The 21,125-nt window shown below is 36.2% G+C and overlaps 1 protein-coding gene across 1 annotated transcript; it reads left to right on the top strand.

Annotated features, from left to right (window-relative positions):
• Positions 1-17,466: 17,466 nt before the first annotated feature.
• On the top strand, positions 17,467-19,459 carry LOC110463109 (rhodopsin, GQ-coupled-like). Its single transcript, XM_021517458.1, has one exon. The coding sequence runs from the start codon at positions 17,531-17,533 to the stop codon at positions 18,902-18,904; it is 1,374 nt and encodes a 457-aa protein (XP_021373133.1). The 5' UTR covers positions 17,467-17,530; the 3' UTR covers positions 18,905-19,459.
• Positions 19,460-21,125: the final 1,666 nt, after the last annotated feature.

Here is a 21,125-nt window from a genome sequence, read left to right on the forward strand (position 1 = left end):
AAAGAAAAGCAAAAGACATTAACAAAGTCTGCTATGTCACACTGTAAGCACTTTCTGCACTATGAGTGGCACTCGTCATGCTGTTTCCTGTCAAATCACAGATGCTGTGACAGTCACGATACAGGTATTACAAGGTGACCATGGTAAATGTATGATAGGTGTAAAACATAACTAACAGTTATGAAACTTTGTCATGTATTACATCAATACATAAGAGTGTGGTTTTCTCATGAATTGCATCAATCATATACATGTACGTTTGTCTAATAATACATAAATTATAGGTAACATTTTCATATATTACAGAAATTAAACGTATGTGGTTTTCGTCCCCTTTTTACATCAATTAGATATGTTACTGCTTATTAAATAGATAAATGATCCTACCTATACTCCATCAAGTTTGGGTATGTTTTGTTTGTTTCTTTTTCTGTTGTATCAATTATTGGTAAGTTTTGCCATGTATTATACCGATCATAAGTATGTAATTCTGTTTGAAATACATCAATAATTGGTATGTACTTTTTATTTATGGTTTCATTTATAGGTTTTTTTCAATCAACTATAATCATGTTTTATTTGTTTCACTACATCATTCATAAATACGTTTTCACTTATCATATCAATTCATGCAGGAATATAATTCGTGTCGTTTATACATCAATTATTGGTAAGTTATTTAATTCATGAATTGCTGATACTTTTCCATCGAGACATAGCTAACATCAATTATGAGAACGGTAATTTGCACCTTTTTGCATTAAATATATAGATATTTAATGGCTTCCTGTTGAAAACCAGACATAGTTCACGAGTTCAGGCGATAACTTTCTCATGTACGAGGCACGAGTGCAACTATTGGTATGTATTCTGCCAAGATAATGAAATATTCATATGGTCTTCTACGGGAAAATCACTAATTGTCTATTTACTACATTTTAAAAATAACAAAAAAGCAATGATTATTGCATCAATAAGTGTGGGAATTAGACACGTAATATTTAATAATAGTTATCATGACGTCAAGCTTGGCAAAAAGGAAGAACTCTAAATTGAATGGATTATTTAGCAATGTTGTCGTTTGTTGCTACTTTATGCTAGGCTTTCCAAACAAATTGAAATTAGTTGTGTAATTACGTTACATAGTTATGCTCTAGTGTATGGAGCAAAGGTGTGTAAAACAACCATGTAGTTTTCCGTCGCTGCATGTGAAGTTGAAAATGACAATTTACGTAGTACCGTTCCGATTGGACAATACTACTCGACTGTGACCTCTTCACGTGTGTGGATACAACAATTCGTATATCTTCGCTAAACTGAAGTGATTATAGAAGCTTTCATCAAATTGATAATTGATGATATTTCATTTGTGAGAACTTAGGTTTGCCAAGAATTACATAAATTATACCCTTCTGACTATGTAATGTATTATACTACTTGTTACATTTGTCATGTTTTACATCAATTATAATATGTAACTTTGGCATGCTGTCAAGCATTAGCATATCCAATAAATTTAAAAAAAATATATATATGATAATAGATGTACCCCATTTCATACTAAATCATTTTATTTCTGAGGATTTTTTTTCTACTTTCGCACACAGTTGCTAAACGAAAACCCTCTACTAATACTGAACCATAGTCCTTCAGTTATCGGTTCGTTAGCCTCATTAAAGGTACATTATGTTATAATATATTATGATATATGTCGCACTAAGAAAAGACGTTTATCAATTTTTACATATTTCAGCCATCACTCATTCTTTAAATATACTTTAATTTCCGACATGTCTTTAAAATATTTGCGGTACGATGTTTTTATTAGAACATTTGAAACATATTAACTATAATTATATACGTATTGTATCATTTAATAAAGCTGTCAAATTAGTTTCCTATTAACATGACCTGTGTCGTTTCGTTGACTTGATCTCCTATCGTTGAATATCACATGAAGTTAGTTGGCAACATGACATAAAAATAATCCATTTCCATTTAAATTTTGTTCTGGTTACTATATAAACCAAGGAAAATGTTTCCAAGTGCTTNGTGCGTGCGTGCGTGCGTGCGTGCGTGCGTGCGTGCGTGCGTGCGTGCGTGCGTGCGTGCGTGCGTGCGTGCGTGCGTGCGTGCGTGCGTGCGTGCGTGCGTGCGTGCGTGCGTGCGTGCGTGCGTGCGTGCGTGCGTGTATGTATGCGAGCGTGTGTGTGTGTTTGCGTCTGTGTGTATGTTAGGAGTAGGGAGTACGCGGTGTATTTTCGAGTTTGTGTTGGTAATTACAGACGATATTGAATTGTGATCATTCAGTTACGCATGTGTTTGTAATGTATGTAATGTTAGTGATCGTGCACATGTGAGAAGGGCGTGTGAAAGACTGACTTCGTTTTTATAAATCGGATTGATGAAATGTGAAATGTGTTTAGTAACAAAATATAAGGGATGTGAATGCATTAACATTGTGACTATATATGTGACTATATATTTATTTAATAATATCATATAATGTGATATATGAAATCACGAGAACTATAAAGGGGAAAACGAGCCTATATCTGAGCACAATAAAAAATACTGTTTCAGCACTATTTCATTGTATTATTTGTAAACTTCAGAAAGCAGACAATTACATATAAAAATATCGTGTTTAAAACACTTATGTAGTGACATTTTTATCTACCTCATTTTTATCTGCTGACTGAATACATTACCTAGGAAGCGGAATTAATGCAATATGAATTTTGAAGATCTCAACAGATGTTTCGATCAATCTTGAGCATTCTTTCACTAGAACGGTTTCTTCTATCAGATTAATAAACTGTTACAGTAGCACACCACATACAACAAATATAAGGAAGAAATGTCTTTCGTCTTTTATTAGGAGAGCTTTTCTTTTCAAAGACAATATAAATATACTGTTTTTGAAATAAATTGGCAAGATTTTCCTGCCGATTGTTCTATAAGAAAAAACTATGTCTCTGGCCTGTTTTTGTTTTCATATGAGGGTGAACATATATTTTAGAGCATATCGGGACTGGAAGTAAAATCAATTATTTTATCTATGGCTCCTGTTGCAACATTTATAACTCGAACTTTCATTTTGTTTACGCCCTTGCACAATCCCATATGATATAAAAACATGTGATAAGAAGACAACGCCAAAACAAACAAGATTGGGTAATGGAAAGGAATGTGTCCGAAATTCCAAAGAGTGAAGCAAAATAAATACTTGTTTCTTAAATACAGCCTCAACAGCAGTTCCTTTATGTTAACTCAAATCGGTCTTTCCAGTCGCACATGCAGAGGATGCAGCAAGTCTGTTCTTTCACTGAACCTGTATGGGTATCTCCTCTACCTACTCTTTCCTGTTCACCCTGAACCTGTATGGGTATCTCCTCTACCTGTTCACCCTGAACCTGTATAGGTATCTCCTCTACCTGTTCACCTTGAACCTGTATGGGTATCTCCTCTACCTGTTCACCCTGAACCTGTATGGGTATCTCCTATACCTGTTCACCCTGAACCTGTATAAGTATCTCCTCTAACTATTCTTTCCTGTTCATCCTGAAGCTGTATGGGTATCTCCTCTACCTACGCTTTCCTGTTCACCCTGAACCTGTATAGGTATCTCCTCTTCCTGTTCACCCTGAACCTGTTTGGGTATCTCCTCTACCTACTCTTTCCTGTTCACCCTTAACCTGTTTGGGTATCTCCTCTACCTACTCTTTCCTGTTCACCCTGAACCTGTTTGGGTATCTCCTCTACCTACTCTTTCCTGTTCACCCTGAACCTGTATGGGTATCTCCTCTACCTACTCTTTCCTGTTCACCCTGAACCTGTATGGGTATCTCCTCTACCTACTCTTTCCTGTTCACCCTGAACCTGTATAAGTATCTCCTCTAACTATTCTTTCCTGTTCATCCTGAACCTGTATGGGTATCTCCTCTACCTACTCTTTCATGTTCACCCTGAACCTGTATGGGTATCTCCTCTAACTACTCTTTCCTGTTCACCCTGAACCTGTATAAGTATCTCCTCTAACTACTCTTTCCTGTTCATCCTGAACCTGTATGGGTATCTCCTCTACCTACTCTTTCCTGTTCACCCTAAACCTGTATGGGTATCTCCTCTACCTACTCTTTCATGTTCACCCTGAACCTGTATGGGAATCTCCTCTAATTACTCTTTCCTGTTCACCCTGAACCTGTATAATTATCTCCTCTAACTATTCTTTCCTGTTCATCCTGAACCTGTATGGGTATCTCCTCTAACTACTCTTTCATGTTCACCCTGAACCTGTATGGGTATCTCCACTACCTACTCTTTCCTGTTCACCCTGAACCTGTATAAGTATCTCCTCTAACTACTCTTTCCTGTTCATCCTGAACCTGTATGGGTATCTCATCTACCTACTCTTTCATGTTCACCCTGAACCTGTATGGGTATCTCATCTACCTACTCTTTCCTGTTCACCCTGAACCTGTTTGGGTATCTCCTCTAACTACTCTTTACCGTTCACCCTGAACCTGTATGGGTATCTCCTGTACCTATTCTTTCCTGTTTCCAGTGTCTTCTTTTGTGTCGGTCCTCGTGTGACCTGAGCCGTTACGGCAACGTAAAAATACTGAACGAAATACAATTTATCAACGGCTGACATTTAATATCCACAATGGACGTTGAAGATCGCAGTTAATCCTGATGCCATGATTAAATTCTTTTTGTAACGTACTTGTCACTGCTTTATTGTCATCATGACCCAGGAGGTTCCCCCAGATAGCGTTGTCCTAAGAGAAATCGTGGGCCTTAGCTTGCTCGTTACGTTATAAAGAATTCAGCAGTTGCCTTTACAACAGATTGTACCCCGATTTTGTACCAGTAAAGTATCGGAATATATCAGTGTGATACAAATTTATATCTTCATTCAAATGAAGATCTACGGAATGTTATATCTTGCCATGTGATGATGTAAGATCCAATATTGATTAATATTGACAAACCATAATGGTCTTTCGAAGCGACTGTAGAATAAGTGGTTGCGTTTTTTACATTTTTCGTATACACATTTGGTTATTAACAGAATTGCATGTAAATCATAACAAATGATGACAAAAACCCTAGATATGCGCACAGAAACTCTTCAAAATGGCTCGCAGCCTTGTTGTCAAGCATGACGTCATTAAAACACGGCGCAAAAATGCACTACGAAATCCCAAACTTTGCTGATTCCGTAAAACTTCAATAAGATTTGTTTCGTCATTCCATTTTAAACTGTAATAAAAGAAGATTTAATGGTTTCCAAATGCATACCAAAATTATTATAGGATTAGTGCAAAACATGCAGCACTTGCGAAATATATTGATGATGCGCCACATCCGTGAAAAAATAGGGTATTCAATGGGAAACCGAAATACCCACTGTCTGTCTGGAGTCCGAATCCAGCATATACCAAAATAGTATTTGTTTATTCATATTCAGTAGGAAAATATTTTTAAAAAAATTGAAGATGAAAGTAAATACATGTAACGATGAAAAGGGAAGGTATTTAGTTGTCTAAGAGGCAACACTAATAGTATATAGCTCTGTTGTCCGAAGTGACAACAAATTGGGATAGCCTTTTGTTTCTCCAGCCAGTGTTGTTACCTTGTTTATATATTATCTTGTGTACCTTGTTACACTTCGATAATATCATGCATCGTGCAAATAAAATTTGATAATAAGAAGGTAATTAATTCTTATCTGTCTTGATCAACAGCACGAAACGTCAGAATACGTCAACATTATCGTCCCAACAGTTATATATTTCATTAACATAAAATTAGAAGACACGCGCATGTTAGACAACATCACAAAAACAAACATACACACTTGTCTATTCAATGAATGCCGATATGTGCATATACACCAAACAAAAGTGCATGACATCATACTATGTTGAGCTACATTTGCAATTATAACGTATTATTCTTGTCAATTAATACTGCTATGTTGTAATTATTTATTATCAATTAAGACAGATAAGAGTTATATTTGTCTCTGTCATAGTAGCTTTAAAATTATCACCTACACATATCTAATCTAGTAACCAGATTTTCTTTATATAAAATGAGCAGAAAACAACTTAATTAAGCTCATTTAAATTAAATACAAAATTGAAGTAAAAAACGTCACATTGATTATAATTCATAAAGTCTAATGGTTCAAACACAAACTTGCGTCCTTTAGAGCTGCAGGGTTGAAATCTAGTTAAAAGGTTTCTTGTCGAGAAAAGTATTTGAAGTGAAACACTGTACAGAAATTAAGAGGGAGGATACTCATATTTTTGAGTGGGCAAAGCACGTACGGTTTTGAATCTCTAATGTACTATGAGGATAAGGATTAAAGTATGAGTATATTTAACATAACAGACAAGTGATGCTAGGCCGCTATGCACTAATAGTTAATTTCCCCCTTGAGAATGACTAACATGACCGTTCATCTAAAATTCCACAACGTGTTAATCATTATGTTAATTAGGGTAGTAAACGGACGTTAATACGAGACATTCAATAATAAAGTATTGGGATAATCAGCCATATCAAAGTTTACAGCCCCGGCTTCCTGTGTAGTGACTGGCACCACCGAGCACATGTCATTCATAAATGTAATTTATGGGAAAGGCGCTGTCACGTGACAGTAAGATCACTCTTAGGTCTATAAACAGTAAGGAAATCTCCTTATATGAAACAGTCAGACAAATTACATCATCTACCTGGTTAAACTAATCCTTTATAACCTCCTACGACCTAAAACCGTACCTGAAGGGTTGATACAGTGAACCAAACGTCAATTTGTAACATTTCTGACATATCTAATCTATTTTCGTATCATGTGATTTGATTTTGTTTTAATTAAATCTACTGGCAGTGTGTTTAACATAGACATTCGATATACCTCATCAATTTGTGAAATGAAAACAATGTTCCTTCAATGGGGTCAAGTCAATCGCAAGCGTCATAGTGGTTCATTCTGACAATCCTTCGCAACGGACACATTCAGGTTAAAAATGAATACCAAGGTGTCAATCATTCATTATCACGTGACCTTTGTTTTTACGTTATTTCACGATGAAAACTAATAATGAATTTGCAAACAATTATTCTGACACATAAGCGAAGACATGTCCTTCCATTTAATCTCACGACTATTTCCCTTACACAACAATTACAGAAAGAAATGTTTACAAGAACTAAGTGATTTTCACTTACCTGCAGGTCGGTGATTAAGATATTAATATACATGCTGTCACCAACTGCATACATTAATAAGAGTCGACAATATGGGACAGTGGGACACAAAGGCAGTCAAAACATATAACTGCAATAAGTGCAACTTTCTAAATATATGTTTTGTTTCCTTACGCTTTACTGGCCAAACTAGTTTTTGACATTAGTGTTGAGCGTTCGCTTGGGCAGCAATGAAGGTAACGAGACGTTCTCTTAATCGTAAATATCAGTTTAAATGTATTTGTTTGCCTGTTTTTTTTATATGATAAGGGAAACATTTGACTTACTGACCTGTGCTTGACATTTGGCTTTGATTAGACGGCTGTAAAGACTGGTTAGCGCGTTTCAGTGTATTTCAACAGAGTGGAGTGTCAGTTGACAGTGTACAGATGACAATTGCCTTGAGTGACTTCACTCCGTTAACACTGTTTTCATACTACCAAAAAACATATATAAACTAGTTGAATATTTACATCTACAGTCAAATATTTATGTTTTCGCTCCTTCAATAATCTACATAAAATGACAGTAATGTAATCAAATGATAATGTATAACTGGGCAAAGAAACACTAAAACCGATTGTGGGATTATTGTTGCACTAAACTAACTATTTGTTAACCGCCGAATATTTGTGGAATGTTCAGGGTTTTTGTATAGATACTGGAAAGTACTCATAAAGGTATGAATTGTTCATTCAGTGATATTAACATACACACCAGGTATGTATTATTTACATTTTAATTTAAAATTAACCAGTACTCCTCTTAATTTTGAAATTCATATTAATTTAAGTGTTTCACGCACCTGCCCCTCCGTGTCAACAATAGTTGAGACACTTTAGAGCTCCAACTGTTTGGCCCCTAGCATCACCGACTAGAAGGACGGAGCAGCTGTATGAGGCAGTGTAATATTTTCTTGCATCATATTGGATCATCCTGTCGTTAACACATATGAGAGTTTGTATGATAGTATAGGTATATGAAGTTTTATTGTCTTATTAACCTTAACATTGCCTAAATTACATTGTTTTCAATGAAATGTGATTAATTTTCTTCGATATCTCAGCTTTAATGTATTCTGTTAGCACGAAATTTTACTTTATCTTTTATCTCAATTATTTTGTTGATAAATATTTATACAGCCAGGGAATGAGATAAGGTTTTGTTGAAAAATCATATGGCAAGCACATTTTAGTCAGACATTTATGAGTTTTAAATCGATCAAATTTGACAGAAATATGAAATATCATAAAACACGTGTATGTCAAACAGCATAGTTTAATACCGACTTACGCATGTCAGAGACATTTCTGAATGAAGAATGCCAACGGAAGACTGAACTGAAGTCGAATGAAAGTCAAATGTTACCAAAAAAATGATAGTTGCTATGTAAATGAAATTTAATGTTAAGTATAATCCAGCTAGCAAGAAAATGTGACGATGACGCTGATGTCTGTATGTGAATATGTCTTGTTTCTTGCGTGGTAATAACGATCACTTCACTGACAAACGTGACTCGGTTAATTTCAAACACTGTACGTGTGGCTACGTTTGCCTTTCTTAATAAACACAATTTAATAACTTACTCTTCCACGGAGTAAATTTTTCATCAGAGACATCAAACGTTAATATATGTATCAATTTCATGTTATTATATCGCTTATCTGTGTTTGTTGTTATTCAGACATAAATGTTACCAAGAAAGACTAATGTAAGAGTACGGACAATTAGTCTGTGATGGCTTCCAATTTCATTTCTGACCACGTGAACCACTTTGAGACGATCTACAAACTATGTTGTGATAAAGTGGAATATAAGAACCTCCAATTATTATTTCTTTTATAATTGGCGTAGTGCCGTCTTTGATTTCACGATTGTTGTACTATTTAGATATCTAATCAAAAATACAACAAACCACGTCACACTACAATATTTCAAAATTTATACATTTGTACAATAAATATGGTGTGTGTGTACTGTTTAATGTTTAAAGGAGCAAGTTTATAAAGGCTATGCGTGTTGTCCAGTTTCTGTTTCTTTCTTGATATATCTACAATAATACATAATTTTAATAATAATAATAGACACTCATTATTGAGGATAAATACATGTTTAGCCATGGGCTAATCTTCCACGTGGTCCTGTTAGTAAAATACATGTTTAGCCATGGGCTAATCTTCCACATGGTCCTCTTGTTAGTAAAATACATGTTTAGCCATGGGCTAATCTTCCACGTGGTCCTCTTGTTAATAAGATACATGTTTAGCCATGGGCTAATTTTCCACATGGTCCTCTTGTTGGTAAAATACATGTTTAGCCATGGGCTAATTTTCCACGTGGTCCTCTTGTTGGTAAAATACATGTGTTGATTATGAATTACATTAAAAGTTTATATGTATAAGAAACACAAAATAGCATAAAATATATAGAATCATAACTTTCTAAGACACATTCATCTTAAAAATTGTTATCACAGCTGTCTTAAGTCAAGAATATCACAGAATGCATATTAATCATGCCAAATCGTTTCATCAATTAAATGACTCATGCCTAATTTACATATATGGTAACATAGCAAAATCATAATAATTGACCTAGTTATACACTAAAGTAGCATAATTTAAAACAAAGTTGGTTTCACATCATTAGAAAATAACTACTTTTAAAATGTATGAAAATATTTGACAAGTTTCCGTTCAAAATTGTTAAATGTATTGACATTCTTTAACTCTTCTGGAAGTCCAATTCAAACCTTGAATACCAGCCATAAGAATTGTTTGGAATAAAATGTTGTTCTGTGTTTCGGAACACAGATGTTACTTGCATCCGAAAAACTGCTAGATCTGGCTGCTTGTTTTTGAGCCTAAGATAATGTATCCATTAGTTTCGCTGTACAATCTGACCAAACGCTACTACAAAATATAAAATGTGGAAATACCCAAAAATTGTAAAACTTAAGTCTGCCACAAATTGAAAGATATTGACAAATGCGACGTAATAATTCTAAGCTCTGTCGAATTTTGGGTAAAAATGGACGGAAACTGTCCCTTGAATAACAAGCACTCATCCATATTAACACCCAAAAGTTTTTTACATGAACTTGCTCAAGTGGAACATCTCTCATAATTAAATTCAAAATATAATCATTACCTGATAACTTTTCTTTTGAAGCAACTAACAAACATTAAGTCTTACTGACATTTCCTGTCTTTTTATTTTCACTACACCAAGTCTCAACAATGAAATGAAATAAACGTGCCATAGTAATCAATCATCTGGACCTGTTCTAAGTATCAGGATATCCTGGATAGGGGCGTGGTCGATAAACAAAATAGCCAGAGCTTTCTACCACGGAGAACCCGGTTTACATTGAACTTATTTACGGCTGCCACCATGAACTTTTATCCTGCTGGGACCTTCGTGCTTCTCTGGGTTTTACAAGAAACTTGTGGAAGGAAAACACATACACTTCGGAACAGTATCAGATGGTGCCTAAGTTGTAATGGCGGTTTCCGTTGACATTCCTTTTTTCTGTCGTCCCTTTGGTTCCTGCTATCGACTTTTCCTGAAGTATTTGAGTTCTTTAAGAGCACTGGTTTTGTCCTTACATTTTCACACTCCGTCATACATTCGTTTTTAACTTTATAGGATATGCAATTAATCCTTTGTCAAATGGACAACTTATTATGTAGCAATATACAATAATTGCCGGTTTACGTGAACAGTAGTACAATGTTGGCATACATGCTTGAAATTCTGAATCAAAGGATATTAGAATAAGTACGAAATTAATGTTCGGACTTATAGAAATTCTCCCATTCACAAGCTTGTCTGGATGATGTTTTTGTTTCATTGTCTTTCCATCCTGATAATCAATATTGATAATCCATGTACAGGTAATAGCACATATTTAATGCAAAAACGCAAAATAAAACATGAGACTTTTGAATTCGTACGTTACACACAAAGCCTCGTCATTAATTTTTTTTTTTTTGAATACATGATAATCTGTGTTGCTTTACCTTATATTTCAAGGTGATTGACTCATCTGGTGGACATCCCGCGGCTTGCTATAATTTGCAGGTGGGATTTATTCTGGCTCAGTCAACACGAACAACTGTTCTCGCAGGAAAACATGTTTTTCTTCTATGTGTGGTATGAAGGTCGTTTTTTATTATGCTCATTTAAGTGCCTTGGGGTTTTGTTGTCACCACCCGACATCTCGATGTGACATTACTTTGTATCAAGCAGAAGACGTCATAACCTTCAAGGATGGTTCAATGATGCATGACCGTGGAAACATGGAGACATTTAATTTAGCAAGCATTCAATTGTGCGCAAGATTTTTCCTGTTTTGTAGTTAATTATTTTTGGTTGAATTTAAAGGGTTTTTACCTAGGTGTTGAAAGGTGTTAACTATAACATCACATGTAATGCATTTTTTAGGGGACTTATATTTGGCACGGGGTGTTCCAAGGGGTCAAAATGTACTTGTCAGATATGTTATATTATATATAATATGTTTAATGAGTATTTAAATCTCCGGATATTTTGTGGGTATATTACAAATTTACTATATTGTTTATATGCGGGTATGGTATTGACATACTTGAATATGTGAAATTTATATTTATTTATTCATATCTTCAAATGTTTGGTATGTATATTGTTTTATATTCAAATAGTTTTGTGTAATGATTGGGAATTTAATTGTTATTTTAATAATTTAAATATGATATAGGTTTATTGTTGTGTAATTAATTGGATATTTGGTATGTTCAAGTCCTTCACATGATGACATACGTGATATACATACTGTTTAAATAAATAAATTGCTGTATGTTTTACTCATTTAAGTGTATTATGGATAGATGGGCATACATGTTGTCGTAAGTATATTGTTAGCAATAATAAATGAAGTATAAATGTATGACCCTGTCAGTTAATGTACGTCCTAACCGAGATGACTGTCATCGTGATCTACGATAACGGCAGTTTGAGATATTGATTCCCCAGTAATAGGTAGGCTACATAAACACAGTAATACATCTTCATATAGATAATCAGTGTCATATTATTTCATTTATATTCAGTCAAATTGAACTTGTAAATGCTGAATTGGCAATTGCGTTATTGGGTGTTGGTGGAACAAAATACGTATTACCAGATGTTTGTGGGACACACAGTTTGAAGTATCAGGGTCATTTAGAAAAAAATATTGACTTCGTGTTTTCAGAATCGAGATACATGTTCTTGACTGGGTTATTTATCTTGTTGGTGATGTTGTCGTTGTTGTTAATTTTGAGTGGTGAATATATATTTCCTGCTTTACTATTGTTGATGGGAGTGAGCAATGGAGATGTCCGGATTGACGTTTTTTCCTGAAGTGTTTTAATTAAGTTGAATAGGCATAAGAAATACATTTGTTTTAGTTCTGGCGCCTAAATATGGCGTGACGCATTATTTAACTCGAAAATTTGATATACCTATTGAAAATGTCGCCAAATTACCTCGAAAAGTCTTATTTACTCAAATATAAAAATGATAGATTCAATATTTCGAGATACGTGTATGTAATAATGAATACACTTGCATGACTTTGTTTAAGTCAAGGTTTTTGTTCGCGTTCAACGAATTTGCTCGGATAGGCGAAATTGAAGCAAATGCTTTTAAGAAATATATCCGTTCTTAGACGTAAGAGTTGATTTGCTTGAGCCGATCTACCTGTCAATCAATTATTTCTGGTACAAATCCACATCTTCCTCCCACCATTTATATTGTGTATTACTATTCCATGTAACAATATATTAAGTGCTTTGAGTATTTCGGAGAAAGCTCTTTCTTGTGCCAGCATACATAAGTACATGAGTCAAGAACATTGTTCGCCTCTCTGGATGCGACAATTTGGAACTCACCATAGTTGGTTTGCTTGAGCCGATCAACTGAACTTATATAACTAATGTAGAGACACAATATATGTATAAACTGAACAGGGAGTCTGTGTTAATTTTTACCTCCCTTAGTTGTTTCCTCAATGTTTTCTCCAGTATTGTCTGTTTCACCTAGCCTTCAGTGGGGAAGACATTCATGAGTAGTCCTCATAAATGTCTTTGTGGCGTATTTTGGCGACCCCACTTGAGCTAGCTGTTATAGTTTGTAGAAGTGGCTGCCATACGCGTGTGGGTGGCAGCTACTGGGTTATTCAATTTTTCATATAATTTTCCATATATTATTGATATCATGCTAAGAGCCCAAGTGTGGCTCTATTGATAATAATAAATTCAATGTCACCAATATAGTGGCCATTTTCATCATATTGTTGTCCGAGTTTTGCTTGTTATGAGTGCAGAGGCATAATAATAAATACACTTACAATGAAAATGATTAATTCAATATTTCGAGTAGCGTGTGTAATAATAAAAACACTTGCAATACCCGTTTTTGGCGAGTAAATACATGTGTACGCATCTCGAAATGACCGGTAAGTTGACATTTCTAATTAGAAAAAAAGCGAAATTTCGAGGACGCTTCTTGAAATTTCAATTTACTTACACAGACGATTTCTAAATTTCAACAATATCATATTGATGGCACGCTTTTTCAATTAGTATACAGCAACATTTTAAGATGCAGTCACATGTGAGTGACTTAGATTCATTATTCAACCAATAGGAAGCCAGGTAATGGAGGTAATCACATAAAGCTTTAAGTCATCTATTTGATAAAAATGACCCAATGCCTGAACTTCGACCAATCAGAAATCAGTCCATCTTATGAAATAACAAAATTGAAATCAGAATAAAGCTCGCAGTGTCATGGTAGACCTACATACCAAATTTGATTGAAATATCTTTGTTTTAACTATCCATAATTAGAAGTCAGTTGATGGTGGACATTGGCTTTGAAAGATAACCGAGTGAAGCGGTGCAGTAGAGTTTAAGATAGTATGGTGTTACGCTATTGAGTGTAACACAGTATAATTTAATACAGTAGAAGGTGGCACAGTAGAGGGAAACACAATCATACAAATCAGTCATCGCACTGAAAAGCTTTGTAAGGGTAAGTGTAAGTGATGAATACAAGATATATATTTCATTATTTCATATGCAGTTCGATGAGTACAAAGGACATCGTACACGGACATTTCGTTCCATTCAACATTCAATCAAGGGGCGTTAGCATGCAATGGAAGTGTATAAGTAATGCTGTGATATATAGGATTGCTTTTCTATTTTTATCTAGTTGTTAATATGTGTGATGCATGTTTAGCAACCTTCCTAGAATTGTTATAGGTTACTATATATGACAGATATTATTGATGGTTTGTTAACTAAGGGTTTAGCGTCCGCGCAATAGCTTAGGTCATATGGAGACGGGTAATTTTGGAGGCACAGACAGCAAAGGTTTTATAATAAAAAAGAACTATCAACACAGGGTTTAAAAAGATGCAGGTTGATGAAATATATGGTCAAGTGTTATGGTCAAAAATGTGGGAAATTTGATGTTCATTTATTACAGTTGTGTGACCGCACAACGCACCAAAAAATAGCGTGCGCACACCGTGCATACATCGTTAACATACCGTCCGCACATCGTCCACACATGGTGCGCACAACTGTGCGATTTAGCAATCGTTCGCCAAGTTGTGCGCTTCTCTCCGCACAACTGGGCGATTTGGTATCATTTGTAGATCAAAATTACGGAATGACAAAAACACGGAAGGCTTGTATGCGATAATGTACACTGTGTATACATGTATATCTGTACTTTCTCATCACAATAATCAAGATTATACAGTTTTACAATGCGTGTTATACAGTATTACAGCGACCGTTAGGCTGTCAAGAATGGGTTTGGCTCCAAGGTAACAGAACAGGTAATTGTTATTTGCATTCGTTTGCCTATAGCTCCCCTTCACCTGGATTTTCACACACCCGGCCGACGAGTTACGATAGTGCCCCAGGCGGGGAGAAAACTACGGTGCAGGTACATGTACAAAGTGGTTATGTTTACTTGTATACGGGTTTGTGTTATAATTTTACTTGTGTCGATTAAGTTTGTTTAAAAACAGAAAACACAATTTCTAAATATAAGAATGTAGAGACAGAAAGATAAGTATATAGATGTAGCTAGAATAAAGAAACATATGTAAAAATCAAGGTTATATGTTTAAACACGAAACCGTATACATTGTTCAGGCAATCCTCAATTTACACCAACCACGATTGTTATCGCACAACGTCCGTCCATCGTGCGCACAGATGTGCGCAAGCAATGATCGTCCAGCTTTTTATCGTTCGCCCATCTCGTACACACCGTTCACACACCGTGCACACGTCGTGCGCACACCGCACATCGTGTAACATTGTGCGATCCCACAACTGTATATTTACATGACGGGTATGAAGGACAGACGCTTAACCTTCTGGTCCACCTGGTGTTATTCTCCTAGCACCCTTTCTGGGTACTGTACAACGTTAACATTGATGAGCCTTTACAGGGCTCTGTAGATATTGACATATTAAACCATTCTAGGTTCGTAAGAATAGTGACGTTGATGCACCTCTATTAAATCAGGTAGGATACTGATGTTGTTGTACCAAAATAGGTTCTGACATTGACTAGTCCTTTCTAGATCTTTGATGATAATGACGTTGATTTGCCCTGTTTATACAATTTCACGGTCTGTAGAATATTGACATTGACTAATCCGCACTAGCGGTACCTGAATGATAACTATATTAACTAACACTTACTAGGCACTAGGCAATTTGTTTCTTAATATAAAAATATGAGATATATAGGAGGCACGTTAGTCTAGTGGTAGGACGCCGGGCTCGGGACCGAATAGTTGCGGGTTCGAGTCATGGCACTGCGCGGCACTATGTTGGTTCTTTGAGCAAGATACTTTATTCGGCTTGTTCCAGTCTACTCAGCTGTAAATGAGTACGTGGTTGGGGTGTGATGAAAGTTTTGAATGCCAGCTGTGAGCGCCGAAATGGCAGCACCGGCTGTATGCTCCCCAGGGAGTTGAGAAATATATCGAATGGTTGCAAAGGCCCTATAACCACGGATAATAATTTGTGAACCGCTTTTAGACGAGCTACGAACTAAGTTGTGATAAAGCGGTGTATAAGAACCTCGAATTAATATTAATAGTATATAACCCTTGCTGGTCCTGAAAAATAATGACGTCTATTTAATCTATTAGTGTCTGTAGAATCTTGACATCAATAATCCTTACAAAGGACCTCTACAATACTGACTTCAATATTAGAAACTTATAATATTGAAGTTGATTCGCCACCTGTAAGGCATGACGCGTTTTGACGTTGATTTGTCGTAAAGGGTCATGGCTGGATTGGTCGAGATATTAACACTCCACGATCCCCGAAGTCGTCGTACGCTTGGAATATTCAGATAGGTGTTTTTCTCCTGCCAACACAACTCCAACAACCCAGGTGATGTGTAAAATGGTCTTGAGTGGATGTTGCGGTATCTGTGATGTAGCATTCAAGTGAGATGGCATAACAAATGATACTGTTGGAAGCACAGTCCCATTACAAACAGAATACAATACATCTCCAGCACACACGCAGACATACACACAAAGGGAGATATTAGCCAGGTGGCATACTACAAGTAATTTGCGCCTGATAAGGCAACTCCTGCTCGTTCCTCAACATTGTATTGATTAATGTAAATGTTAATTGTATTGCTTGTTAAATTGTATATATATGAACTGTAAAGCAGTTTAAGTGGCTTATTCTAGCTAGACAGGGCGCTTTATCAAATGTTGCTTATTATGTAGAAATTTCCATTCACTAGTTCTTAGTAGATCAATATAAAATTGAATATGCTTTGCCCTTTGTTTGACTTTTAGTATGCTGACACACATTTAAAAGACAGCTTGTCTACAAAAGCAAACTTCGGCAAAAACAGTTGCATGTTGGGCGTTTTTGGAATTTGCGTAAATTGATAAATCCCATATACTTGTATTAATGCCAAAGTGACTACTAAACTGATTGGGCTATATGACCGATGATTTAGTTTTGTTGATATACGCCCTTAGAACACATAGTCGTACACTTATCTATTATTCCTGACTGTAATAGGCTTATACACACAATATTCAGGAATTAAATGGGTGGTCTTAGAAAGTGCACGATATGGTCAAAACGTATAAAAACATGGAAACCGCAAAACAAACGCTAGTATCTCTCTGGTAATTGGCCTTTTTGTAGCTGACCAGGATACTCCAAGCAATATGGTTCTAGGAGTGACGGAGCTGGCCACGGAGAACACCACTCACCTGTACGATACCTACGACTACTTCGTCCATCCCCATTGGAAGCAGTTCGACCCAGTACCTCATACATGGCACTACTTTATCGGAATTTTCATCTCAATTGTTGGTGTCAGTGGTGTGATAGGTAACATTGTCGTCATCACGATGTTCTCCACCACCAAGACACTGAAGTCGCCATCTAACATGTTGATCGTTAACCTTGCTCTTAGTGATCTGACCTTCTCGGCTGTCAACGGATTCCCTCTATTGACTGTATCTGCTTTTAATACTAAATGGGTGTTTGGAGATACCGCCTGTCAATTCTACGGATTAATAGGAGGTATATTTGGACTTATGTCGATCAACACATTAGCTATGATATCTATTGATCGCTGTATTTGCATTACCAGACCGCTCCAAGCTATGCGAATTATGACCCGTAAGACGTCTTTCATCATGATCGTCGTCGTCTGGGTATGGGCCGTAGGATGGTCCTTGTTGCCACTCTTCGGCCTCGGAGCCTACATCCCCGAGGGTTTCCAAACATCGTGCACATTCGATTATTTGACCAAGACCGTCTCAAACAGAATATACATCATAGGCATGTACGTCTTTGCCTTTGCCCTACCACTAGTGCTGATTATCGTATCATACATCATGATTATTAGTTCTATCAGAAAGCATGCACGGGAAATGGCTAACATGGCTGACAAGATGAACGCCGAGGAAGCGGATAAACATGAGAAAACAAAAGCCGAGATCAAAATCACCAAAATTGCCATGACTCTCATCTCCCTATTCATCTTGTCTTGGAGTCCCTATGCCACCATTGCCTTGATAGCACAGTTTGGGGATCCAAGCTTTGTCACTCCTTTGATGTCGGAAATGCCTGTCATGTTGGCCAAGTCGTCTGCTATGCACAATCCTATCGTGTATGCACTCAGCCATCCGAAATTCCGCGCTGCTCTGTATCAGAAAGCACCTTGCTTCCTTAACTGTTGCAAACCAAGTCCCAAGCCACCAGCGGAAGCTCCATCCAGAGCTCAGGTCGGACGCACCGCCAGTGATTGTAGTCAATCGACAATTGCAAGTTCTTATGGACCAGGATACGAAATGCAACCGACCATGAACCAAGGAGTCAACTCGGGTGAACTTGTAAAGGAGCTAGTGGGCGCCATTGTCTCGATGGCTAACAACCAACCGCCGACCGTTCAACCTGTGTTCATTCCAGGGACCGGAGGAACTGTCGTCACACCAATAGCCGCAACCCCGGCCCCAGCGCCTACGGCCGAACAGGTGCAAACTACAACAGCTGCAATTATTGAAAAGGCAACAAAGGAGCCTAAAGTTTAGTAATGGACGCCAACGAAAGGAAGATCACATCAAAATTGTCCAATTATCGTTTGAGGATACTCACATTTCTATCGGTTCTGGTGAATTGAAGATAGCAACAGAATTCAGATAAGGACTGTCCTGTCTACAGATTTAGTGAAAATGTCAAATTGATAACATCGCGATGAATGAAAGCCCGTGTTTATTGTAGCATTGTTCAGCATTAACAATATGCTGCAGCGAGTCAATCATCCTTTGCGGGGTGTGGGCAATATCGGACTTACGCTTCGGTCCACGGCAAGAGGAGGACAAAAAGTAAAAGAAGGACTTGATGGAATTCCCGTGCACCCTGCAAGTATTAAAACATTGGATTTTTTCTATTGTTAGTGTCAGATCAGAATTTTAACGACAATTTTATTTCTATAATGTTGAACAATGGATTTCAATTGATATATTGATTATTTTACTAAAATTCTTTCAGTGTACGCACAGATTCCGCTCAGTAACGGTGCTTTATATATAACTCTCATGTGTAAGTTATGAATTACATTGGGAAATAAAAAAAGTCTTTCTTAATTCTCGGTTATTACACTTCGTTTCTCAAAAAGATTTAATTTATATACGAATGCCTTCATAGTTCTACCTGGATATACCGATTACCGAAATCTCAATTTATTTAAGTTTTGGTCTAGACCTTAAATTAGAATCATTTGAAGAGAAATGACGAAATGTAGCTATGTGATATTTATTTCCATTCTGTTTTCTTTGATTAATATCACGTTTCAGAAAATTCCATATGATCGACGTCAAATTGTATTTATAGCTTGTTCTTGTCATCAGCGAGGTCAGCGGGGCGCCAACCTTTTTTTTCTCCTAATAAATTATAAATTTACCGTTTTTGAAAGATATTATAGACATACCATACCACCTATGTCCTATATATGGCATTTTTTGTCTAGCCCAGTTATGTTTTATTTGGTTCACTGTCAACATGTCGAAGTTTGAGTGCCATTTAAATACTTGATATGGATGTGTTAAAGACAATAGCCTAGTTATGAATATTTATCTTTTTGCCTACTTACAAGCCGTCGTTGAGGAGAAAATATCCGAGCCGAACATCCTACTCAAGTATGATTGAGTAATCGAGCTGATGAAATGACACCAATGTACGAACTTAACTCGGTTTTACAATTATGTTAAGTAAATGTTTGATTAATAAGACAGTTCAAGCGTTTAATTAATAGCATGTCCACGTAAAACTATTTGATGCTGAAAAAAGAACAGGGTAAGGCTTCCCATACACAGCATGTAACAATCAACAATTTCTGGTCATGGGGATATTTGTTTATTTTAGTTATAAAGAGTTTGTGTATGCCACTGAAAGTCAACAACAATACTATAAACCGTTATTGAGTATCTTATTCACCTTCTCTAATGAGATCAAAAAATGTTTAGTGTTATCAATTCCCTATCTAATGAGTACAATTGTATTTGTCATGGTGTAACTTACCATTCATAGGATACACGTCTGGAGATGCCTGTCTGCCTTACTGATTTAGAACGGATGTACATGTGAAAGTGTGGTAAAATGTATCATTTTAAAATGATAATATTTCTTAAGAGTCAAGGGAAAAGTACGATAAGTTCAATTAATAATAATTAGTATATAAGGTACTTTGCACGAGACATATATCATTGCCCATCAGGAAAGAATATTTTGCACTCAAATGTTTCGTTCTTGAAAATGTGTCTGATTTGTGTAAATCAAATTCCCTTCGACGAGTCGTTTGGAGAACAACCTCTAAAAGAAATCCTCGCAAAACGTCAATAGTCTACATGTCAAATGCAATTGTGATAATACAGTATATGAAGAATGATATGAGCAGTATGAAAATGGCGATGAGCTTCAGCTGGCAATTTTATCTGTTTACATTTCCTTCGTACATATTTTTGGTTTGTAGGTTAGATAACCTACCTATAAACAATGTTGTTATATCTCATTGACAGATAAATCATTTCATCCGGAATATTTTCCCATCGGAAACTGTTCGCGTCTTTCTGTCAATCAGTTTGAGTAATCGGGGACCAATCACACCTTGACGTCAAATTCAAATTATGACGCAAATTACTGAATGGTTTGCGACTGTCGTTCGTCGCCTGACTAAATCGGTAACCTTAGAAACACAATATTGTTCCCGAAACAAAATGGCTTTGCGGCAATTTGGTAAAATATTTTGTTTAA

This window comes from Mizuhopecten yessoensis, unplaced genomic scaffold (genome assembly GCF_002113885.1).
Source record: "Mizuhopecten yessoensis strain PY_sf001 unplaced genomic scaffold, ASM211388v2 scaffold10867, whole genome shotgun sequence".
Lineage (NCBI taxonomy): Eukaryota > Metazoa > Mollusca > Bivalvia > Pectinida > Pectinidae > Mizuhopecten > Mizuhopecten yessoensis.

Bases quoted from the DNA above. Each gene is read 5' to 3' on its own strand.
- LOC110463109 (XM_021517458.1), top strand. From the start codon at position 17,531: ATGGTTCTAGGAGTGACGGAGCTGGCCACGGAGAACACCACTCACCTG.